The sequence below is a fragment of the Xyrauchen texanus genome, chromosome 42, assembly GCF_025860055.1.
Source record: "Xyrauchen texanus isolate HMW12.3.18 chromosome 42, RBS_HiC_50CHRs, whole genome shotgun sequence".
NCBI classification, from domain to species: Eukaryota; Metazoa; Chordata; class Actinopteri; order Cypriniformes; family Catostomidae; genus Xyrauchen; species Xyrauchen texanus.
In genome coordinates this window covers 6,774,626-6,801,178 of record NC_068317.1, presented here as the reverse complement: position 1 = coordinate 6,801,178, position 26,553 = coordinate 6,774,626, and the positions used below count along the sequence as shown (strand labels likewise).

Below are 26,553 nucleotides of genomic sequence, written 5' to 3'. Positions count from 1 at the left end.
TTAGTAACCATTTCGTTCTCTTACGAGAGGTTCTCTCGTATCGCGTAAGCTAGCTTACGCTACGGGAACCCTTTGTCAACGCCGTGCGCGCCAAGCATCCACTGCATGAGCACCAGGGAATTAAGGGGGACCCGGGGGAGCCCTTGTGAGTGGGGAATTAATATTTGGCCGGCAAGAGTGCGGGCCAGTGTGTGTGTAGTACATAAGCACATAGACAGAGCAGCGGTGCCGGTCTGTGTGGACTGTGTCCAGTTACTGCAGCTCACCAGGGGAGCTGTAGCGTATTAAACTGCTAGCAGTTTAGCCTGCAGAGCGGGTACTTCCAGATTGTAAAATCTGACAAAGGTGGAGGGGGAAGCCCAGCCCGCTGCCACACATATGTCGTGAATGGAAATCCTGCTGGACCATGCCCACGAGGAGGCCATGCCTCTAGTGGAGTGAGCCTTAATGCCTAGCGGGCATGGTAGGTCTTTTGACGTGTACGTGGCAGCAATAGTGTTGACTATCCATCTGGACAGTGTCTGTTTCGAGGCGGCGAGACCTTTGGTGCGCCCTCCGAACGAAACGAAAAGCTGCTCGGAGCTTCTGAAAGATGCGGAGCGCGCAGTATTCAATCTCAGTGCTCTGACTGGGCAAAGGAGATTGGCGTCGCGTTCGCTATCAGATGCTGGTAGCGCCGACAAGGAAATGATCTGTGCTCTGAAAGGAGTACCGACCACCCTGGGGACGTAGCCGTGTCTAGGCTTTAAAATGACCTTGGAGTCACTTGGTCCAAACTCAAGACACGCAGCGCTGACAGATAGCGCGTGAAGGTCTCCCACCCGCTTAACTGATGATAGGGCAGTTAGAAAAGCGGTTTTAAGTGAGAGGTGTTTCACATCCACGGATTGAAGCGGTTCGAAAGGGGGCTTTCATAGCTCGAGAACTATAGAAAGGTCCCAGATAGGAACCGATGGGGGCGCGGAGGGTTCATCCTTCTAGCTCCCCTGAGGAAGCGGATGACCAGCTCGTTTTTACCCTGTGACTGGCCGTGCAGGGGTTCAGCGAACGCCGCGACGGCCGCCACGTACACTTTGAGCGTGGATGGGGATCTGCCCTTATCCAGCAGCTCTTGTAAAAACACGAGCAGCGGCGACACCCCACATGTCCGTGGGTCCAGGTCTCTGTCGGTGCACCATTTTGAAAACACAAACTCAGGGATTTATCTGAATCTGAAAGTATGCATCTTTCAGATCGAGAGAAATAAACCAGTCCCCCTGGCGCACATGCGCGAGGAGTTTGCTGGTTGTAAGCATTTTGAACGGTCTTTTTGCAAGCGCTTTGTTCAAAACCCTGAGATCTAATATTGGTCTGAGGCCGCCGTCTTTCTTGGGGACAAGAAAATAACGGCTGTAAAACCCTGACTCGCTCAGGGAGGCGGCACTCTCTATGGCCCTTTTGCACAGAAGGTTTGCTATTTCTGAACGAAGCATGCACGCTGCTTCCATGTTCACAGTAGTTTCGAGCCAGCTCTGAAGCGAGGAGGACGGCGATCGAACTGTAGCAAATAGCCCTGTTTTATTGTGCTTAACACCCATTCAGATATTCCTGGAATATCTTCCCACGCTTTGAAGCATAATGTTAGAGGGTGAGTGGCCAAATCGCTCTGATTGCCGCACACAGCCGTTGAACAGAATGTGTGAGCGCTTACTGTGCTTATGCTGGACTGCTCGCAGACAGCATGAACAGGCTGTTCTGTGAGTGACTTCCGATTGAGGTGAATGGGGAAAGAGTCACGCCTGTTAAGTGATACGCAAGCATAGTCACGGGCACGGGACTTACATACAGAGAAGTGTTTGCTGGCCGTGTGACAGAGCGGGCAGAGAATGGGTGCGCGCACGTATTCGTGAGCGCATTTATTGACTCTAACACTCGAAGTGGTTCGTGAACCGCTTTTGAGTGTGCTCTGATGGGGACACGGAACGTGTAATGCTTGTGTGTAGAGGTGAACACTGGATTGTGGGCACATTTTCTACACATAAGGCTGGTCGTGTGACAGAGCGGCCAGAGAATGGGCGCCGCGACGGATTCGTGGGTGCGTTTATTAACCCTAACACTTGAGCGGTTCAGTAACCGCTTTATGTGAGTGTGCCGTGATAGGGCCACGGGATGTGTAATGCTTGTGTGTAGGGGTGAACACTGGATTGTGGGCACATTTTCTACACATAAGACATGTTTGCTCTCTGGTATGGACACGGGATGTGTAATGCTTGTTTGTAGAGGTGAACACTGGGTTGTGGGCACATTTTCTACACATATGGCATGCTTGCACTTTACCAGATTTATTTGGGTCGCCGTGAAAACGGCGTTTGAGCGCAGGCAAGCGGCGCTAACACCGGCTTGTTGGCTGCTGAATCTACCACTGTAGTAGCCTGAAGGAAGGGGACTGACAGGGGGCGAAGCTTTGACGGTGGTCCGGCCGCAGCGGGACTGTTCCGTCGTTTTGTCAACAAAGCTAGGAGGACTTTGGTTGTTCAGGTTTCAGCGCAATTCTAGTCCGAGGCCCGCGGGGGGGCAGCAGTCTGCGGCGGCTGTCTGAGCGCGATCGAGGGCGGCCGCCCTGTCGACGCTGAGAAGTCTGGCTTTGTTGAGCTGGGCGCTGTGAAGAGGCTCGTGCAGGAGGCTCACGTGGGCGGCCTGCAGAGGAGCTAGCGCGACGAGGCAGAAAGAGATTCATAGCTTGTGTGGCTTTTTGGACCTCTGAAAACCGGTCAATGATACCACTCACCGTGGAGCCGAAGAGACCGGATGGAGAGAGCCGTGCGTTGAGGAACGTAGAGCGCTCTGCTTCTCCCATGTCGGCTAGCGTTAGCCACAGATGTCTCTCGGTCACAGTCAGCGCGGCCATGCACTTCCCTATAGCTTGGGCTGCAGCTTTGGTAGCGTGGAGGGCGAGGTCCGTAGCACTCCGTATGTCTGCAGCCGCCTCTGGATGCCTGCTTTCCTCAGAAGGTCCGCTTGGAGGATCTGTAGGACGGCCATAGAGTGCAGAGCAGAATAGGCGCGGCCAACACAGGCGGAAGTTGTTCTGCAGGCCTTAGACGGGAGCACTGGTTTAGACCGCCATCTCGCGGAGGGCGGGCAAAGGTGTGCTGCTACCGCATCCTCAACCGGAGGGATGGAAGCGTAGCCCTTCTCAGTGGCGCCGTCCACCGATGGGATCGGACCCTGGCCGAGAAAGGCACGTTCCATGATTTGGAAAGCTCGGCGTGGAGTTCCGGCAGGAAGGGAGCGGCCCGGGTAGCAGGTGCTGCGTGGCGGCGGCTCTGTAGAAAGCAGCCATCAAGTCTGTTGGGTGCCTGCTCAAGGGGCAGTGATCACTCGAGCCCGAGGCGTTCGACGGCCTGTGTGAGGAGGCGTGTTAGTTCCCCTTCGACTCCGGCGCGGGTCCTGCTGGATTCCTGGGCCGAGGAGGAGGCGTGTGAGCCTGACCACACCTCGCTGTCCGAAGCCATGATGGAACAGCCCTTATCCTCCGCTTCTTCGTCCGAGATGGCAGCAGAGCAGCCGCCGGCAGCAACTGCGCTGGCCCCGGTGGGCGGGGAGGGTGAAGGCGATGCTCGAGGGATGGGCTCCGGCGAGGCAATCGCTTCTACCACTGTTTCCGGCAGCCTTTGAGAGCGGCGCTTTTTCTGCGCTGCTGAACGGAAGGCGGCGCGGCGGCTTCGGTCCTGAGCGCTTCGAGTCGAGCCCGCAGGGTCGACATCGGCAGCTCCTCGAAGAGATCGCATCCATCTTCGGCGAGGGCGAGCTCTGCATGCCCCAGTCCCAGGCAGAGAGCGCAGATGATGTGGCGGTCTCCGGTGCTGAGAGGAGCGCGGCATGAGGCGCAAGTGGAGCGAGGCATCTTAAAAAAGACGCTCTTTTGTGAAGTTCTTTAAGAACTAGCTTGCTTTTAAAAAGGATACGTCGCCAGATGGCGTAGCTCGCAGGACGGCTGAAGGTAGCGAAGACGGCCGGCTTCTTCGAGCGCTGTCCACGCTTGCTTGATGCCCCTCGAACGGCGACGCGGCTTCCGGTTCAGTGATGCGAAGAGCTTCCCTGAAGAGATGAAAATCAGGGTTCCAGCCTACGAACTACGCTTATATGCACTCTAGTCACGCCCTTTTGGCGGGCTTTGATGCAGTGAGCGCGGACGCCTCTCATTGGATGCGAGTTCAGCCAAGCTCGTCTATAGGCTGCAGCAGTTGCCGCAGAGCAACCAATGAGCTCGCTAGCTAGCCCGCTCAAGGTCTGCAGCTGCCGCACTGCGTTGACAATGGATACAAAATTAAGGATAGTTTTTTGGCTTCAATATCTCAGAAAAGATGAATCTTTCCCGTAGCGTAAGCTAGCTTACGCAATACGAGAGAACCTCTCGTAAGAGAACTCAAGATTTTCTCAAAGCAATGCAACAAAGAAAATAATACATTATAAAAAAAAATAGGGATGCTCCGATCAGGAATTTTACAGCTTATACCGATCACTGATCTTCTTATCACCTGATTGGCCGATACTGATAATTGCATCTTTTATCAGGATTTCTGTCATAACTGGCTATATGTAAGCTTTCTACACACTCTCACTATTAACTGAATGTTCCTCTTAACTTGGCTAGTTTTAGCTGGCAAAAAAAAAAGGTTAAAAAGTTTAAAAGGCTTATTAAAAAAAGCTGTAAAATAAGGCTTTAAAACAAGTATAGGCTAACAAAATATTCTCTATCTTAAGATAGTTTGCCCTATAAAATATTAAGCTTAGTGTCAAACTCAAGACAAATTGGAAACCCATAGGTGCAATTAAACTCAATGTGACATTTTTAGTTATTGATTCATTGTCATTTCATAAAATTAGGGCCCAAGCACTGAAAGTATGGAGGCCCTATTGTTCTTCTAAGGATTATTGCAGGTCGGTTTCTGTAGCACATCACTTCTGAGCTACTGTCACCAAACTTTGTACAAATATAGATCTCATAAAGCTGGACAACTTTTGCGCTGACAGTTTTAAGCTCTGCCCAACAGGAAGTCGGCCATTTTGGATTGTTTGAAAAATGCATGCTCTGGAATTTGAAATATTCCTCCTAGGTATTTCATGTTACAGGTACCAAATGTAGGCGACATCATGCCAAGACATTGACGATGTTAAATTGCAAACTGAGTTTTTATATATCAAACGGTGTTGCCATGGCAACGTGATAAATTAATGTCAGAAAATGGGAAAAAAGTGTCTCATATCTTCGGCATCCATTGTGTTATTTACATCAAAATTGAGCCAAATGTTTGGCCTTGCGGGCTGATTACATTGATGTGGCTATTGTGGGTCATGGTCATAGCACCACCAACTAGCAGAAGGAAGTGTGGCACTATTAACAGACGTTGAAATATCCCTCTTATTTTTGCCTGAATTGCTTAAAATTTTTTTAATATTGTCAAGACAGGGCAGATTTAAATGTCTGAAGGGATTCTTGATATCATAAACAGTGTTGCCATGGCAACACATTAAATGTCATTATTCCTTTTTAGCTACATTCGCATGTTTTTGAGGTATTTGGCATGCTTGAATATTCATGATATTTTGCACACATCAGAGTTATTGGAAATTAGGCCCAGGCGAAAGTTTACACATGGACATGGCTGGGGAGCTCTGTAGCACCACCTATTGATAAAAGTGGAAGGGTCCATTTCTTCTACGGTCACCAAACTTGCTGCATATATAGATCTCAACAAGATGAACAACTTTCAAAATTACAGTCATTAACTCTGCCCAATAGGGGTAATGCTTATGGGGCAATATTAATGCCCCATAAGCATTAATTATACAGTATTAAGAAGATAGCAACATGTCTGCCACAGTAATGTACTTGAGGAATTGAGAATGGGCGGCGAGCAATCCTTGTTGCTGCGAGTTCCGCAGATGGTGCTCTTTTCCACTCAAATCCCATAGAAAAATACAAACAAATGTGTCCCCACTCAAGATATACATCCACTGAGGTGTGGATGCAATCTTTGTTTATTCATATGGATGGATTAAAACCTTAGCCTCTTATGCAATGAGTGAATTCATTACCACCCAGTCAGAATACTTTTGCCAGCACTGATTGATGTACTTCTCCACTGACTTACAATATTTTATGACCGACAATAGCACACATAGATATAAGTTATCAAATATATTATGTTAAATATTTATTTTAGAGCTTGCATTGATCATCAAGAATGAGATTTTATCAAAGAAGACCATTTAAACTAATATTTTACAAGTGCTCACTGTTGCTGTACGACTTCAAGCCCTGTGTATCATGAGCATGCCGTTATTTTGCTAGCCATCTTAAACTGATCTTTAACACTACAAGCACAGAGCCACTGTAACCTATTCTTAGCGCTATTAAGGGGTCAGGGACACTGCTACTGAAACATAATGATCGCTAGATGGCTCCTCTTGTGCGTAGCCAATGGTTCAAATGGATAAAAATTAGTTAGACAGCAGTTGGCCTATAAGTGCTTATAGACAGAATTTATCAACATTCTGTCTACGGTTGATCCAGATTCATTTGTCCTGGTAATCTTGTCTTATATTTATTTTCGGATATGCTCCTATATTTAGTTTGTATAATTTCGTTCTCATTTGGCATAAATTACGTTGTGATCGAAGGCCTGTAGCTGGAAGAGCGCGAGGGTGATATTAATATTTATCACCATTATACAAGCCAAAATATGATTGAGGAAATATTACAATTTAATCATGGAAACGTTTTTTATTGAGCACTGAGAAATCTTTCACGATTTCTGCTCATTCATTTGCGTTAACTTAGATCTGTTTTATATAATAGAATTTAATCTGTTATCTGTTTGAATTATTAATGAGTTATCATTTATATTCGTTTTAGGAAAGGCATGCTTTTTTCTTGCAATAAAAATGATTGTAATATAATCGATAATAATTGTAGTGTACAGTATATAGTGTAAATAATAATAATAATAATTTTAGTGCTGTTATTAGTAATTAAATCGTTGAATTCTCAACATCTTAACATGTATTTACATGGAAATGAGCTAAAAGCTTTCTTTTCTGTGCATTTGTTTACACGTACATGTGCGTGTAATCTGTAATTTCCTTGACTGTAATTAATAATCAATTAATAATACAATACCATTCATGTATTTTCAGTCTTTAAAAAATTACTTTAAAAAAAATTATGCAATTAATCGCAATGCCCCCGGACTGTAATAAGTAATATTCCTGAGAAATGCAAGCCTGTAGTACCACCTAATTACTCCAGAAGGCAGTAGTTGAAATTTCAGCTGTGTGGCAACGCACAGTTTAAGGGATCTCAAGATGTGTTCTAAGTATTAAACTATATTTAACTTGACACAGTGACCTAAAAATTTTATGTTTATGACGCAACGCATCAGAGACGCTACACAAACATGTCTAACGTAGGTGTAAATTGACGGGTCCTTAAACAAGCCCTCATAATAAATCTCAAACTGATTGACAGATTCACTTGTGAAATGGATTTCTGTGAACTGTGTGTCAATGATTGACTTATGATCAATAATATGGTATTAAACAATACATTGTATTCTAAAGCCACTTTTTGTATTGTCAAGTCAAGTACATTTTATTTGTATAGTGCCTTTCACAACACACATCGTTTCAAAGCAGCTTTACAGAATATCAGCATTAACAGACGATAAAACTGTAATGTCTATAAAGTCGATGAATCATCATTGTGTAATTTAGATAAAATACGATTCTTAATCGTGTTTAAAAATAATTAAATAATAATTGTATTAATAACCCCAGTGAGCAAGCTGTAGGCAACTGTGGCAAGGAACACAGGAGTGGTGGTGGTGTAGTGGTCTAAACCAGTGGTTCTCAACCGGTGGGGCACTCTCCCGGGGGGGGGCGCGAGTAGGCTACGATGGAAGGGGAAAAAAACTGGAAAAAAAAATTTTTGGGGCACATTTTTTTTATCACTAAACTACTGTCATAAAAAGTTATAGTTTTGTATATACATAACTCCTGAATAAAAATAAAAATGTGTTTGGACTGATTTAAAAAAAAAGTTTTGAACAAATTTGATTGGTTTGTCGATAGTGAGCGCAAATGCAGGTGATAAGCGGTTTCATTAAGCGAGTCATTGAGTCGTTCATTCAAACGATTCGTTCAAACGGCCGATTCATCAAGAATGAGACAGATGTTTGTGAATGGGTCGTTGAATCTTTGACTCAACCGATTCGTTCACAACACTGAATCATTCAAAACACGATTTAGTATTGCTGTGAGATGCGCTATGGCTATGCTGTGATCTTTGTTTGGATTCATCGGATCTATTTTCGGTGCTAAAATAGACCAAAACATTATTTCGTCTAAAATGTAAGTGACTTAATATTATTAACTTGTTTGTTGAACTGTCATATGAAATCAGTGTCACATTTTCAATCGTGAGGGGATGGTAAATTAAGTGATGGTCAATTGTCATCTCTCTTGGTCGTCAGGTCGTGTGATGTATGTTGCTGAACTGTATTCAAATGTTATAAATATAAAAACACCACATTTTCAAATTTAACTGCAGTATGTCAATTTAGTTTATTTGTGTGTGCTGCGCTCATAGACTTTAGAAAACGGCGCTCATTTGTTTGATTTCAACCTGTCTTTGCAAGGCCAAGAAACTCATATTTTGCTAATTGCAGACAAAGTGCATGCCTTCACACTAAAATCAGACCTCTGGCATGGCCGCATCAGTCGAGGGAACTGCGACATGTTCTCCAGCCTTGCAGACTTTATCACTGATGCAGGCACGTCACACTATTTCCCCTCCCTATTTCAATCAGCGTCTGAGCACCTGTCAGCAATGAGAAAACAATTTGCGAAGTACTTTAAAGAGGATTATCGCTCTTTTGCGTGGGTTCGAGATCCGTTTGTGTGCACAGCAAACGAGCTATCAATTGATATGCAGGAACAGCTTATTGAGCTGAAGAGTGACAGTAGACTGAAGGAACTCTTTAGCTCCTGCCCTCTTTCGTCATTCTGGGCAGCATTGATGCAGGAATACCCTGAACTCTGTGATGTCAGCCTTGAAGATTCTCCTTCCTTTCGTCGACATATTTGTGTGAGGCAGGATTCTCAAAAATGACTGCACTCAAAGCGAAATACCTGAATCGTGCACAAATCGAGGATGATTTGAGGCTATGTTTATCAAATATTGAGCCAAGAATTGAGGATCTTTGCAAGGCAAAGCAGGCTCAGGTCTCACATTAACATCACCTACCAGCAAGCTTCTGTAAAAAATGCAGATGATGCCTACTATTAGGCCTAGTAATAATAACAATAATAAAGCATAAATTAATATCAGAGGTCTGGTGCCAATTCCCAATTATAGCAATAGCCTAGTAATGATAATAGGCCTACTGATGATGATAATAATAATAATAATAACAACAATAAAGCATGTAACCTCATATAATTATATAGCAATAGCCTAGTAATGATAATAGGCCTACTGATGATGATGATAATAATAATAATAATAAAGCATGTAACCTCATATAATTATATAGCAATAGCCTAGTAATGATAATAGGCCTACTGATGATGATGATAATAGTAATAATAATAATAACAATAAAGCATGTAACCTCATATAATTATATAGCAATAGCCTAGTAATGATAATAGGCCTACTGATGATGATGATAATAATAATAATAATAACAATAAAGCATGTAACCTCATACAATTATATAGCAATAGCCTAGTAATGATGATAGGCCTACTACTACTCATAATAATAATAATAATAATAATAATAATGCCTGCAAGCTCACATTAGAAGTCTGGTGCTACTGCCAATTATAATAATAATAATAACAACAATAAAGCATGGGGCGGGGCGGGGGGCACTGGGTCCCCAACTGCAATGAACCAGCTTTGGGGGGCCCAGCTTGCAAAAGGTTGAGAACCCCTGGTCTAAACCACATAACTGGTAAACTGATAATCAGAAGGTTGCTGGTTCGATCCCCACAGTCACCACCATTGTGTCCTTGAGCAAGGCACTTAACTCCAGGTTGCTCCGGCTGGATTGTCCCTGTAATAAGTGAACTGTAAGTCTCTTTGGATAAAAGCGTCTGCCAAATGCCATCCATCCATCGTCAACCGCTTATCCTGTGTACAGGGTCGCGGGGGGCTGGAGCCTATCCCAGCTAACATTGGGCGAAAGGCGGGGGACACCCTGGACAGGTCTGCCAAATGCATAAATGTAAATGTAAAATGTAACACAAAACTCCATAAGATGTAGATTAATGGAGAAAAATAACCTTGGGAGAAACCAGACTCACTGTGGGAGCCAGTTCCCCTCTGGCTAACATTATGAATGTAATGTAAATATTACTTATGTATAGTTGAAATCATGGTTTAAAATGATTAAACTAAGTAAGTGTTTAAACATCGATTGTGTTGTGATTGTATTGTCTTATCAATGATGAACTCTTCTGCCACAAGAATGTAATGCATTTTAATTATCTGAATATTTGTTATTTATATATATTTAAATATGACTATGTATAATTATTTCGTCATTATATATTGAATTATTGTTATATGAGGGGCTTTCAGCAAATATTTGTATATCGATATCGATTGTGTGTATATATATATATATATATGTATATATATATATATATATATATATATATATATATATATATATATATATACATAAAACTAATGGTAACAAAGTTATAAGGTCTTTGCCAAATGCTGTATAATTATGGAGGTATGTCCCCCTCCCTGCCTGTATATTAATGAGGTATGACCCCAGGAATTCCAAACCTAACCACTCCCAAAATTCTTCCTTTGTTATGGTTTGGTATTTAAGGAAATGACAATTTGAACTTTCATCTCCATGCGTGTTTTGAGCCCCAGTTGACCATTCGCAACAAAACATTTGATTGTCTGGTGGTCATGCCTCAATAGTTTCGCTATTTCAAGAGTGTTGCATCCGTCTGAAAGGCATTTTACAATATTTGTAAATATAGGTAATCAAGCTGCAAATATATACCACCTGAAAATGATTGAATCCAATAAGTATTCCAGTTTATAAGGTTTGGAGTTGGAAAATGTGCATTGAAATAATGCTAAGATCAGAATACTCACTTGCCTAATAATTGGGCACACAGTGTATAACTCATTTTTCACGCCATTGTGACTTGCCGTTGCAGTCTCTAGGCGTGATCATGATTTCAAGCTCGATTTCACTTCCTAGTGCTTGACGCATGTCTTTTGATGGTGCTATAGGAAGTATAATGTAGCCTTAAATCACAATCGCCAAGGTGACTGCTGTCAATAGTAAAAGGATTTTCATTTTGGTCTCATCCAAAACCATTTGGATTCCTACAGATGACATTGGCCACATTTGCTCATTGCATTAACATGCGTTTCATGTCCAAATAGTATCTGGATATTTCTTAGCTGAACTGCAAAAACACCTTGCAGTCAAATGTGTCTCCATTGTGATCGGATAGAGATCTGATCAAAGTTACCTGCGTAAAATGGAAAACACTACTTTCATATTATATCAGAGGCTGTGGTAATTGAAAATCTTTCAGCAAATTTTTAAAACACTGATTGATAATTCTGTAAATTAAATAACTTAAACTGAATGCGCACGATAAGACAGAACAAACAGGAGACCTTCATCCACGCTGTTGGAAGCCTCCATTAGACCAATTGGTGGACCCCCTTACAAAGTGGTGACCTGCCTCGGTGATCTCCAATGAGCGAGTGACGTCTTATCAGCATGAAAATCAGTTCCATTCCAACTATACACAGGACATGAGGTTTGATCTTCTTCTCTATCTGGGGCCAAAGATATTAGACAAAACCATATGTACATCAGGGAAATGATAGCAGCAGGATATGAGAAAAGAAACCTCTTGATCTGCAAATTAATGATCTATTTGTTCGCACAAACGAGGAGAGATCAGACTTAAATTGGAGATAACATCATCCAAAGTTTTATTCTGGTATTCAAGGGAGGTTTACAACTGGAACTTTCATTATAAAATCAATGAACACCGTCGCTACTGTTTATTTACTTTTCTGCAACGAACTCGCAACATTTCAAAAGAATGAGCGGGTAGCAACTGTAAACAACTAAAAAGTAGCGATTGAGATATAAACATTGCAAGTCAATGAGTTTGCATATGAAAAGCAAGATTGGGCAAAACAGAGTGATGTGATAAAAAGAAAAAACATAGTAACAACAGAAATGTTACTAGTTTATAAATCAGTAAAGAGTACTATGACAACATATTTTTAAATTTCCAACTGTGCTAAACACTGTTTCTGCTGTAAGTGTTACAATAAACACTTAGATTAGATGTTGTAAATGCTTCGGGCATTCCAGACTTTTTGTCTTGTATAAATTAGAAATAACTCTTAATCATGCTTCTCTTGAAATTGTTCATCAGTCTCAAGCTGAATGTGTTACTATGTCGGATATCTCTGATATGACACACTGTGCTATTTACCATATAGCTGCAGTCAAACCATACTGAGTACAAAAATCCATGTGACTACTAGCAATTTTAAACAATTAGCATTAACCATCAGTAACTTTAAGAAGACTGAAGAACTTCATTAGGCCTTTAAAACGAAAGACCACTCTTTGCAATTTGCATCACCTCTGACTCTGCCCAGCCCCCTTTTCATATTCAAATAGATTCGCATGAGAATACACCTATTGGCATCTTAACTCAAGAAAATTAGAAAATTGCATTCAATTTCAAATTGTAATTGCAAAAGCTCTGCAGCTTGAGCATAAATGTGACCCATGTGAATAGGTACTTGCATTAATTGGGTGTTTACAGCAGCATGTCCATCAAAGGCTTTCAGCCTGACATGTTGCTGTACACACAATGCACATGCTCATGCATCTGATACAGGGCCAAATCAAAGGCATGTATTCTGAAAAGAGCAGCGAGATGACCAATATCTAATTCTAGAAAACCTCCAGAGACCAGTAATAAAACTATTTTAATTTATACTATTTTAATATAATATAGTTGTATTATAATCACATTATAATATGCATTATATTATAATGGCCAAGCATGGCCATAGATGGGGAAAGGTTATGCATGACATTGCAGATGTATACTAGACATGTATATTTGTAATGACAATGCCAACCGAACAACCTTACCGGCCCTGAAAAATTCTTGTGATTACATTTCATTGGTTCTCTTATCAGTGCCAAGAGGGAGGAGTATACAGTAGTTGTTTGCTGTGCATCAATGCTGTAAAAACAGTGGCACATGATAATGAACCAAATCATCTCTCGCTGAGAAGCACCAATTGAATTTAAAATCTGATCAGGGGAACCATTCCACTGGATAGACAATGAAAAAATGTTTGTGAAAAATGCTAAACATCAGGCAAAAATGTCACAACCCTAACAGACCACTGAGATCATAGATCATAGATGATAAAACGTGTGAATAGCACCCTTAAAAAATGCTAAGCAGAAAACACATCACCAAAGATGTGAACTTTGACCACAGAGCTGAGTTGAGAACAACAAAAAAAAGAATACAACAAAACTCAGAAAGTTCCCCAGCAGAAGTTACCCTATATTTCTCACAACAGGAGACTGTACAGAATCAACTGTAAAAAACAGCTCAAGGTGCTACACATGTGAAACTGCTCTAAAATATCAACAGTAATTCAGATCTCACCAAAGATGCTCAGTCTAATTTGATCTCTGAAATCAAATTTGCATTAGACATTGTAATGGTACATGTTTTTCAAACAAAATGCTTATTCCCCCTGATGACACAAACCATACAGTATGAGACTAAAAGCTGTCTGTAACAGTTTGGCTTTGACTATCAGAGAGAAATAAAGAAAATACCACATGTCTAAATGCAATGAATTAAAGGTTCAACATTAACTGTTTTCTCTCTCTGTGGTTGTTCCCATTTCAGGTTGCAATCTCATGAGGGACAGATGCCAAAATGTTTCTGATCCCCCTGCTTCAAGCCAGGACAACAATTTGGCCATGCTGGAGATGGGTGCGAAAGCAAATCTAACGGCCATTCACACCTAACAGCGCTACAAAAACAAAAATAGCTGTATGGCCTCTCGGTTTAGCACCAGAACCAAAACTGTGCAACACCAATTGCTCTAGATCAGGTTCCATCCCATCTCCTAAACATACATAGCACACACTTTTATTAGGGATGTCCCGATACCACTTTTTCCACTTCCGATCCGATTCCGATAACGGAAATCTCAGTATTGGCCGATACCGATCCTGATCCGATACCAGTGTTGTTTTATTGCATAATCAGTTTATAATATCTTTACATTATTGTGTGGAAATAATTTGGTGTACTCTTTAATATGTAAAGAAACACAAACCTTTAACTACACATTATTTCAATATAAATGTAAAGCTTATTAAGAAACACTTTATTATTAACTAGCATACTGGATACTGGCACTCCCTGAGTTCTGATTACACGCACCTGCATATCATTAGTAGCTAATCAATGACTGCATAAATACCCCGCTTTCTCACCCGCGCGCGCGCGCGCACACTCTCTCTCGCTCTCTCTCACTTTCACTTTCACACTCTGTGCCTGTTCTCATCGATAGTAGAAAGTTCTGGAGTCTCAGAAATACTATGTCAAACACGTGTCTTCATTATTGCCTGCAAGTATCATAAAATTGTTGTAAGTTATCTCTTTCATCGTGTCTATACACTGTCTGGATATTACTTACCTGCTGTTTGCCACTCTGCTTAACTGGATTTACTCACAATGTTTACATCACTGTTTCAATCCTCTATCAATAAACCCTGCAGAGTTCATATCTCTGCTGTGAGTCTCTCCATGACAGCTTTAACTTTTAAACCCTCACCCATTTTATTCACAGTTTAATTCGCTTCTTATTTATATTCTGGTTAAATGCACCTCCAGTGCCTTTCTAAGTCCATATTATAAGTGAACCGAACTGCTGAGCATCTACATCTGAGATGTTCGTTTGTAGCTCTCAAATATTGTGCACGGGTGAAGGCTATAAATAGCCACGCGTGTGTGTGTAAACCGAAGCACCATTCACTAACGGGCTGAAGCTGCGCGTGCATTTATATGTTTACTTATTAAACACAGCCTATTGCAATTCACAGAGCTATCGCGTGTATTCAAGTGGCTTTGAATAAAATGCACGAGTCATATGAACCGCTTTAATGGTGTTTTAACAGTTCTTTTATGTCATTTTTTAAGCTTGACAGTAACGAACATGACTAACACAGAGTATCGGATTTGGGTCGGGCTCGTCAGACCGATACCCGATCCGTCTAAATAGCACCCTTAAAAAATGCTAAGCAGAAAACACATCACCAAAGATGTGAACTTTGACCACAGAGCTGAGTTGAGAACAACAAAAAAAAGAATACAACAAAACTCAGAAAGTTCCCCAGCAGAAGTTACCCTATATCACGTCAATATCGAAGCCGATACCGATCTAGGTATCGGATCGGGACATCCCTAACTTGTATCATTACACATCATGGAACAAAATAATGGCCGAGATTCTGAAGATACTAATCCAATGAAGATCTGGCCTGCCTCTCACATACACATAGCCTCTCACACATAGGACATTACAAACCTGTTTCCATAAAACAGGCACTATTTACAACTTCCCTTTAAATACTGTAATATACATGGGGCATGTGCATGGCTACAGTCACACATCGATGATTTAATTACTAATTGCAAGCAAACTTGCCACCCAAATTTCAACATTTCCACCTACATATAAATCAAACCAATTGATTGTTGTTGGCATTGTTGCAAACCAGAGGGCCCCTGGTTTTCAACACTTCGCTAATAACAATGTAAAAATAAAAGAAGTTGACGATATAAAATGCATCGTTCTATCGATCCACTTCTATCGATCCACAACACATTTTGAAAATAAGCATATATCATCGATTGTGACTTAGCCACCAAATCACACACATTAGATAATTTTGAATTAACACTGTTATTATTATATAATATGTTTCCTTTAATTTATTATCCACTGTAATAATGTATATTGATGATATATCTTCTAATTGCCTTGAACTCTGTGCCACCTTTCCTTTAATTAATTCAGTTCTAATATATCTAAATTCCACTACCACAAATCACAATGGTAGTAAAAAAAAAAAAAAAATCAGATTAATTAGACCTTTGCATTTTCAAAGACACACTTGAGACCTGGATTACCATTCGTACTTGTGACATTAATTCATTGTTTGTATTTTCATCATGTATTGATGTATTACTCAACCTTTTCTCATGTCAGTATAACATTAAGTTCTTAAGAGTTTCATCTTTACACGGTCATTTAAGAAACTGTTCAGGTGTATATGCATTACCAGTGAGAACTCCTTCACCTAACTGAGGTCTGCCCAGAAGACCACCACTGGAGGTCTTCTGGGCAGACTATATTAAATCTCACAAACATCTGCCCCCCTCTACTCCTCCTTCCCCTTCAGCTCAGAATCACTTCAAACTCACATAAAATTCACATGCATCAAAATATCATGACTGATGTATACAAATAATGTGACTAGGCATATCATTTAAAATGTTTCAGTGTGACTGGTATATGGTCTCTTTCTATTGATAACAAAGTTATAAGGCCTTTGCCAAATGCTGTATAATCTGTCCCCATCCCTGCCTGTATGTTAATGAGGTATGTCCCCAGGAATTCCAAACCTAACCACTCCCAAAATTCCCTTTGTTCATGGTTTGGGTATTTAAGGAGATGCGACACATTGTTCATGGTTCTCTGCAGTCAGACGATCCCACACAGTTTACTGTGTGTAGTTTATATCAGGTAATGGCAATTTGAATTTCTTAGGTTTTGATAAAATGTCTAAATTTGACTTATCACTGTCTAATTGGAATTGATTAATTTATTATGTTACCTGGTCAATAAATTGTTACATTTGAGTTTATTCTGATTTACTCTGAAACTATTGTCTTTAGTAGATTACGTTAAGTCCTTGTTTCCACAAATCTTCCACCAGGTTCGCAGCGGACTAAAGCCGGTTTTGAGTGGAGCATGGGGCACAACGACTGAGAATTTAGAGCTCCCACTAACTAATAGGCATTATTTCTAGTTTACTTAGTGTGTACAGGCTCGATAGGGAATTTCCGTTTAGTGTCGACCAAGCCTAAATAGGGTGAAGTCTAAACCTCTGGTTATTGTAATATTTTCTGGCCAAGTGTACATAGGAAACTATGGAATGATCATATAAAACTACTTTAACTTGGGTATGTTGGTCTATCTTTGTAAATATAGTTGTCATGACATCTGGGTAGAAATGTTACTCTAATTAAGTGTTTACTATCTAAGGGGACTAAACAAATTACTTGTAGATAAAAGGGCAAGCAGGAGCAGCCATCTAATTAGTATTTAGTCAATTACTGTTTTAATGACCAAAACTGGCATATTTGTGACCGTGAGATCCGCGTTCACAGCCGGCGCGAGACTCTCTAAGCGACAGGAATCCGAATGAACGAGCACAATATAAAATAGAGTTAAATATGATGATTCAATGTAAAATCAAATTTAATAATAATAACTAAGATTAGAACATTACTAGATCCTTAGAAACTTTTATAATTGGAGTCAGATAAAATAAACGAGGATCTTAAAATGAATAATATAGTTATGTAATTGGAGTTAAATAACTTAAACTGAACGCGCACGATAAGACAGAACACGCAGGAGACCTTCATCCACGCTGTTGGAAGCCACCATTAGACCAATAGGTGGACCCCCTTACAATTCAAATGCTTTCTATGACTTCAACAGTCAGGGTTTTTCCTTCAGTTAACATTTTTGGTAGCCATTTTACATCGCCGAAGCAAATTGAATGATTCAATTTTAAATGAAACAACACGGTGTGCAGAGAGGAGAAAGCCACTGGAATGCACCATCAGATCCAACAGAAAGCTGTCTTGCAGAGGTGGGTGAAGCAGTCGTGACATACAACCGTTCGGCTCTGAAGAAAAAAATCTGAATGTCGCTCGCCCGCTCCGCTTTATACCCGTATGTCCAGGGGCGGGGCATGTAAATTCTGTCTGCCAATGTGACATTGGCCTTTTCTCAAGTTTTTCTCAGAAGAGACCCCTTGTGTCGAGTTAGTGAAAGAAGGGAAACAGGCTAGTTGAAGAGCCCTGTATGACAGAGACCTTTACCTTTTTTTTTAAATGCCTTGAAAACCAGCCGGAGGTAAAGAAAGTATAGAGGGAGTTTAAATGCTGGTAAAAATCTGGTAAATCAGTCCTGTTCAGCCTTCAAACTAGGGTGGTTCTCAAGTCCCTCAAGTATCTTGAGATGCTTGTAAATGATTATCAATACATGGACCCTGGTAATCCATTTGTGATTGGACTAGAAGCTCAATCCGAATAAAAAAAGTATCATGTAACCATGTCAAATGGATTAAATTGGCCACATCCAACTTAAATTTCATTTGGATTGTAATGGGTGGAGTAAACCTTTTTTAACCCATTTGAAAAGAGAATTTTTGCCATGTAAACACTCGGATTGCTTTGTGAAACAGGGAAGATCTGCGCATGTTCAGTACTGACGCAGTAATGGCATCATGACGTTTCATGCACAACATCACACTTTCATCACAGTGGCCATTGTAGAGTATTTTTATCAAGTTAAGTATACATTAATCAGGTGTAATCAATGTAAACATTGTTGATTTGTACCACAGTTATTTCTGACAGGCAAACATGAAGTTTACTGTGTGTGTGTAAAGGCCTGTGGTCGTGATGGAATGTGTGCTCAACATATGTGTGACTATTTGAAGGTATGTGCAGGAACAGGAATAGCCTCATATATGTGCTCTCATGACTTCTGAGAAAATATATGGTGAGGCAGGTGTCTCCTGTCCACTTCTCAAAATAATCTGACCAGGGTTAAAGCATAGGAATAGAGGACTGTATTTAAGTGAACCAAAACCCAGAGATGGGTTGGTTGTACTGCAGGCAACTCAGCTTTATTGTATGATAATAAAGTCTATTCTTCTGAAATCAAAATTCCAAAGATGTTGAGTGATTTTTCACAAAATGGGTAGAAACTACTACACCATCAGCATAAAGAAGCAACAGAATGGAGAAACGCCTGTGAAATTATGTAAATAAAAGTATCCAAAAGTTGGTTTTGATCCATGCTAAGTGCAAGGAAATGTGTTCAGGTCTGAAATCTGCAGAAATGTTGCCAGATTTGACTTTCACAGACATTTCAATAAATTTTATTCAAGATTCAGATCTGTACGCTGGCCTTTCTGTTAAGTGATTGGCGAGCGCACACACACACACACACACACACACACACACACACAGAGGTATATCACCATAAACATGTCTCATTCAGGAGTTACAAATGTTTGTGTAGTTTTCTGGTCTTACTCGGTCACTATATTACTAAACATCCCGCTTATATGAAAGTAAGCCTATATCTGCTTTTAGCTCATAAAGAGAACACAGAAAGCAACAAAGGCAAACAAACCTATGCAAATTATTAATTATTTCTATTGTGTTAAATCTGCGGTCATGAATATATTGTCTCTTTTGTAACATAGTTTATTAAAAAATATCCAGCATTTTCCATATCAACTTGCTGTATAAATATGACTATTTTTACATTGTAATCTGGTGGTGTGAATAAATTCTGTGCTTCAAAATCAAATGTGTTGTTTAATGACTAACATTAGTATACTGTATAGCCTACAATTAAATATATACTGTATAGTGACATTATAGTGCTTTTTATACAATATGTTATAATTGTTATACATCATACACGTCGTGGTATTATAAATTTAAGTTTTTAATCGCTGCTCTCCCCTGTGATTTTGGCACTGGTATGTAAAGAGCAGTATCACTTTATTAAGCTTTAGAAATAGAAATAAAGGCTTTGCCGACAGAAGGTATGTGGAGTTTTGATCATTTATTGTACAGTATATAGCAGCGAGGTCATATAATCATATCACATGAAACAGGTAAATAGAACTGACCTCTTGGCTCAATTCAAAAGTTGTGTGTTTATATTGTTGCTGGAAAATGATTAGATGGTATATTTGAACATTTTGAATGTGATATCTTTTGTTATTTAGCCTATGATGTATTTGATTATTAAAACTACAAGCCGTCACACATAACATCATATCCTCATTTGTAGAGAAGTCTGAAATAATTGTGTGCTCTAGTGCTCAAGTCTAGTGTGAACACCCCTTCAAATGGCAAGGGAATGCTATATAATAGTGCAGTGAGCACACGTCACAATAGCAGTTCCTATCTGATGCATGCTCACATCAATCTGGTCATTTTATGTAGTGTTCATGTAAAGAGTACGTTCAGAATCATCAATCGGAATGATTTGATTCCGATTAAAACAAAAAGTGTCCATGTAAATGCAACTTGACAAGACAACAAAAAATATGAAGACAAAACGTATTCAGAGAGATAAACCTGGTGCATGCCATTTAGACTATATATTGTTCTTTAATAAGTATGCACATTATGAAAAGATTGAGATTCTTTTGGCAAGGAAATTAAGAAAACAATTACATAATTTTTTGATTGGGAACCTGTGTTAAAAATGTGCCTTTTTTCTTTGGACATGGATGCCTGTCCCACATTGAGTATTTATTTTTTCCTTAATAAATACAATTGCAAAAAAGGATTGTTTTTTTAAAAATTATTTTAAGAGAGCAACAAAGATTTATAAGCTGGCTAATATCAAATTCTATTTCTCCTAATAATCCCAAAGGCCTTCTATTCAATGCATAACTAAGCTAATCAGCACACCTAAAGAGATTCTGCTAGGCTTGCTAATGAAAATCATTACAGACGTCAACAGTAACATCTACATGAACATATATCCTAATTTACAATACATTTCTGATGTTTAAATCTTACAACTGCTTTAAAAAAAAATGAACAGGATAAAGCACCTGTTTCATTGAATTATTCTTCTATGACCCCAAATTAACTCAACATACCTTTAACTTTGAATTGAAAAGCTTTGCTTGGAAAAAGTCTCCTCCATAAGCTTTCAGGTTGTTGTTGTGGTCTCTGGCTGTGATAGTAACATGAATCTTTTCTCCCACTTTGTAAGTCTCATTGAGTCCCACAATAGAGAATGTTGAGTGAACTGGACTTGTGCTCAGATTCAGCTGAGTGATTTCTTGATCTGGACTAGGCCAGTCCAGAGCCTTCTGTAGACTTCCCCACTCATCGAGACTAATTCCCATGTCTTTATGACTAATTCCCATGTCAAATATGGAAATTGTTGGTGAGGAATTTGTTTGTATGCGTCTTATAGGTTTAGGAAGGGGGGGCAGGAATCCTTGCATTTGACTCCCACCATTCAGCAATCTCAATATAGCCTAAAAGATTATGTAGATAAAATGAACAATATATATATATATATATATATATATATATATATATATATATATATATATATATATATATATATATATTATTTGTTGTGTTTAAACTGTAGCATGTTTTGATCAAATACCACAACTGAGCTTACTTTTAAGATATGAATATACAGACTGATTGTCATAATTAAAGTTTTGGGACTAAATTTTGACAGGTAGAGTAGCAGTGGTAATTATATATTTAAAACTAATCTTACATGTTAAAAAGTTTTATTACTTTTTAAACAAACTTACCACAAATGTTGACAACCAAAGACATAGCAGCACTAGACACATGCGACTATGTTCAAATCTGTGAACTGATAAGAGTCAAGAATTGTCAATTTGATTCAGTCATTAAATAATAATAATAATAATAATTTGACTTGAAGTAAATAAGTTATTTTAGATTGAAACAAGACAATTACACGCAATGCATGGACAATGTTTCAGATGTTTCCCTACATTTTTTTAATCCGTTAACTGTTGTAAGCGTTTTAAATGAATATTAAGAAAAGTTTTCAATCAAATATAACAGTATTTACCTGAAGACTGACGTGTGGGAGAAATTAACATAGTTGAGTTTGTTGCTTTCCCAGTCTAGTATCTGCGTCCAAATCCTGATCCTATCCACCCTAAACAGTATGTAGAAAAATAAGTTACAAAACTGCCTGGATGTCTACTATTTCCTTAAGATTTTCGAAATGTGGAACAGTGAACACTATGCTGGATGGTCACTTCCGCGTTTTGCCTCGGGACTAACTTAGGTAAAGTTGGTTTTATATTGCACATTCGCACATTCGCGGACTTCCGCGTTCAGTAACTCGTGAACTAAACGTTGTTGCTACACACAACACCTATCACATATAACTACAGATAAAACACCAGAAGCTACAACATAAATTTCCTCAAAACGATCTTTCCTTCGCACTGTACAAAATACATTGATCTCTATGCGCAGGCTGCTAAGAAGGGACCATCTGCAAAGTGCAAACCCGAAGGAAAGCTCGTTTTGATGCGATTAAAATATTAAAACAATGTTATTTGTGTAGTAACAATATTCAGCTCACGAGATATTGAACGCGGAACTCCGCAAATATGCGAAGCGAATATAAAAAGCAACTTTACCCAAGTTGCAGACTTGATCATGTAGGACCTTCAGGACCACATAGCCTACGTGGACAGCACCATGAACATAGTCAAGTTTTAAAAAAAAAAACCAACCAGGGTAAAAATAGTTTCAGGTTTGATATTTGCTGCGTATTCACCTAGACTGCTTTAGTGTACTTTTGTGTAGGCTATTGTACATACAGTACGCAAAAATGTTTTATGTAAAAGTTACAGTAATTCACCAAAGGGATTTTTTCATGTTCCAAAGGTTGTAGTATGTTCCTACTGAACAGACTGACTTACTACAGGTGGAATTTTGACAGTACCTCCCTTACTGTACATTCAGTATACAAATATTAATTTAAAAAAATTACAGTAATTCCCCTAAAGTATTTTTTCCTGTTCCAAAGGCTGTAGTGCTTTCCTATTGACCACACTGACTTACTACAGGTGAAATTTTCACAATAACTCCCTTACTGTATGTACTGAAGGGTTGGGGTCAGAATCCCCTGTCTCTTCAATTTAATTATATATATATCCTTTTTATATATATCCTTTTGAATGATTACTTTATTCTTATTAAAAATTCAACAATCAATATCCTAATCATTTCTGTATTCATTTTCTTTTAGTTGCATTCCAGTGTGTGCCCTTGGGTTGTGTTCACATGCAAGGGGCCTTTTGATGATAATTGTCTTGGGATTCAGAGAGCGGCGAGAGAGACTCTGTATTCATGTATTGCATATATATTATATATATACATTGTAAGTAAATCAAAACCAAATAATTTACAAGCTTTTAACTTCATGAGGTGCAATGGCAAGGTATCATAACACCGGAGACGTCCTTGGTGAATCTGCCTCTGGCTGGACATTCCTTTACAGTCCTTTTTAAAGTCCATCAACTTTTTGACATGTTCAGAAATCCCTCCTGGAAACTCCCTCTGCATACATTCAGTCTTTTACAGTCAATTGGTCAAACATAAAATCTTGAACTGTCATTATTTCTGGAAGACCCCTTAGGACTTTTGCATATAAAACTCTTTGTCTCTTTGTCCTCTTTTTCTGGACCTTTCCATCATCGCTGTATCTTCTGTATCTCGTCCACAACACATAGACGGTAATGATGGCATTTTTCTCCTTTCTTTTGCAAAGCTCTTTCTAATACATTTTCAACTCCTCTCTACTCTGCCACATCATCTGCTTAATAAATGCTTACAACATTCAGTGTGGTATGTTTTTCTTTATAAACCATTTTCATAATAAAAATATTTATAAAACAAGTTGAGGTGTTTTTCTTAATAAACTATTTTCTCAATATATGGTTACAATGATTATTAATACAAGTGTTTTACAGTAAACACATTCTTAATAAATTGTTTAACAACTACTTATGGTACCTTTCATTATAAAACCACTTTTTATTAGTTACAATTGTGGTTTACTATGACCCATAAATACGTCATATACCAAAAGCCATGATTAGAATAGAATAATTGCATATTTCACAACAATATCCACATATCTGCATCTATATATCTGTCTTAGTTGACTTGTATAAGTTTGAGGGTCAATTTATACATAATTTCACCTTATTTTCATTAAGTGAACATCTCATGTGTATTTCTTTAGGGAGTGGAGTAAAGGGGCATATTATCTTTCCTGCTTTCCTGGAGTGAAATGTTTTATCAGCCTGTTAAGGTGGACTGATCTTCTGATAATTAGCTCAGGCCTTCTTCAGCCTCGAAGAGAACTGTTGTTTGTCAGTGTTCTGTGTTTGTGTGTGTGTGTGTGCGTTTGATATTCTTTGCAGGTTCTGAACTTTGTGATATAGCCTAAAACATTCTCGGACCCTGGAAGAAGGTCACCACGGACTTAAATCTCGGAAATGGACGACAAATATTCTGACTAACGGCGATATACCCACTTATCTATCAAAAATGTATTATTGTTTAGACTTTATGTTGTCTTAGCCAATCAGAAGTAAACGATTATGTAATGCATGTCCTTGGAAAAGGTATAATTGTGTGAGATTTGTTTGTAAGGTAGAGTTGGCTTGCGACCTCCTCGTGACTTTGACGCTGGCTTTACCAATTTAACTGCAAACTATTCTTCAGTAAAATTGTACTTATTTGATTGAATTTCACGACTCCTGGTCTTCTTTCATCATATTATCTGGTCCTGGGTCTTACAACTGTACCCCCCCCAAACAGTACAATTATCAAATAATTTTTTCCTGTTCCAATGGCTGTAGTGCTTTCCTATTGACCAGACTGACTTACTACAGGTGAAGTTTTGACACTAACTCCCTTACTGTACAATTATCAAATATATGTATGTAATAAACATTATTACATGTGTTTATTACATATGTTTATGTAATAAACTGTAATTCCCCTATAGTGTTTTTTTATATTTATATTCCAATGGCTGTAGTGCTTTCCTAGTGATCAGACTGACTTACTACATGTTGAATACTGCCAATACCTACCTTACTGTAAGTATATTACAATCATATTATTCTGAAGAAATTATTCTATTTTCACCTTTTTTCATGTTCCAGAGGTTATAGCATGTTCCTAGTGATCACTCTACTCAATTAACTTTGATCAATGTATTAGGTAAAAGTATGTATTATAACTGCTGTTCCTTGTACAACACATTTCTTTCATTGATTAAAGAAATTCAGATACTTTAGATTAATCATATTTTCAACGTTATAAATAAGCAACACCCTTATTGTAATGATTCAAGTTAAGTTTTTGTTATGAAGTCCTGAAGAAGTGGATTCTGGAATACAGGATAATGTATGACATTCAGTACCACGGACAGTAATATTTCTGCAGGACTGTAAACATCAATCAATGTACATGAATTGTGTTATTGTTAAAGTTCCATGTTAAACACAGATGTCATACAACAAGAAAACATAAAATAGAGTTTAGCCATTCTTTTTATTGAACACCTGGAGAACACTGTTACACACTCTTTATCACAGATAAAAACAGAAAAACAGAGGTGAATAAAACAGCAAGACATGGGCTGTAGTATGTTCTGTAGGGTCCAGACAAGATGATCCAACTTGCTTTGTAGCAGTCGCCTCGATGCTTTTCAAAACCTTTTGAAATAAATCATATGTTATTATTAAAACCACCACACTTACACAGTTCTTTTTCATTTTTTTCTCAAATAAATAAATAAATATAAACGGTTGTAAAATGAAGCAATTAACTATGTTCAGGAGATTAAACATGATTTTCCTTTCTACAGTCTGGATTGTTACCAAATTACAGTTCATGTACAGATTCATTCATTATTATTTCATAAACACATTTCTAAACACCATCATTATAATGCAGGTTTTGTTGCTAAAGGACATTCTATAGCATCAGAACACATAATGTGAGAGATATTTGCCAGTAGGCTACAGTTGGCTAAAATGTAGTTGTCTGTTTGCACACGATGAAAAACAATATTAACTTTTTAGACGGTCCCTATCTTGGTTACGACACACATTGAATATTCATCTCTAAAGTACATGCTTAAAAATATACTTGCCCATTTTGATCGATTGCAAAAAATGTTGTAGTTCACAACCTTTGTTGTCAATATCATGTAGCTGCTTCGAATCTGAAAAAAAAAAAAAAATAGCTTTATTGACTATTTAATTGAAAAAGTTCTTTAACGCGAATGTGCGAATGTGCGAATATAAAACCAACTTTTCCTAAGTTCGGGACTAGTCTAGGGATGGGCGGATCGATATTTACGATCCTGATGTGAGTGCGGTAAAGTTGTTTTTATATTGGACATTCGTTTGACTTACGAACTTTCCTTACCGTTACTTGGCTGTAATCGCTAAAAAGTGGTGGTCTGTACGTTGTGTCGTCCAGATCTAATGGTACACCATTATAGTAA

The 26,553-nt window shown here is 39.0% G+C and overlaps 1 protein-coding gene across 3 annotated transcripts in view; it reads right to left on the bottom strand.

The window, feature by feature from the left end:
• The window catches only part of LOC127635261 (NXPE family member 3-like), a 30,783-nt gene extending 8,336 nt beyond the window's left edge, over nt 1-22,447 (bottom strand). For all 3 annotated transcript variants that reach the window (XR_007969454.1, XM_052115172.1, XM_052115171.1), the window contains exons 1-3: nt 22,075-22,447; nt 21,785-21,849; nt 21,104-21,490 (exon numbers count right to left, since the gene is read on the bottom strand). Coding sequence is in view for 2 of the 3 variants with exons in the window: in XM_052115172.1 (XP_051971132.1) it covers nt 21,104-21,490; nt 21,785-21,849; nt 22,075-22,105 (483 nt within the window). In the remaining variant the exon portion in view is untranslated. The remainder of the gene's footprint in view (nt 1-21,103; nt 21,491-21,784; nt 21,850-22,074) is intronic.
• Nucleotides 22,448-26,553: the final 4,106 nt, after the last annotated feature.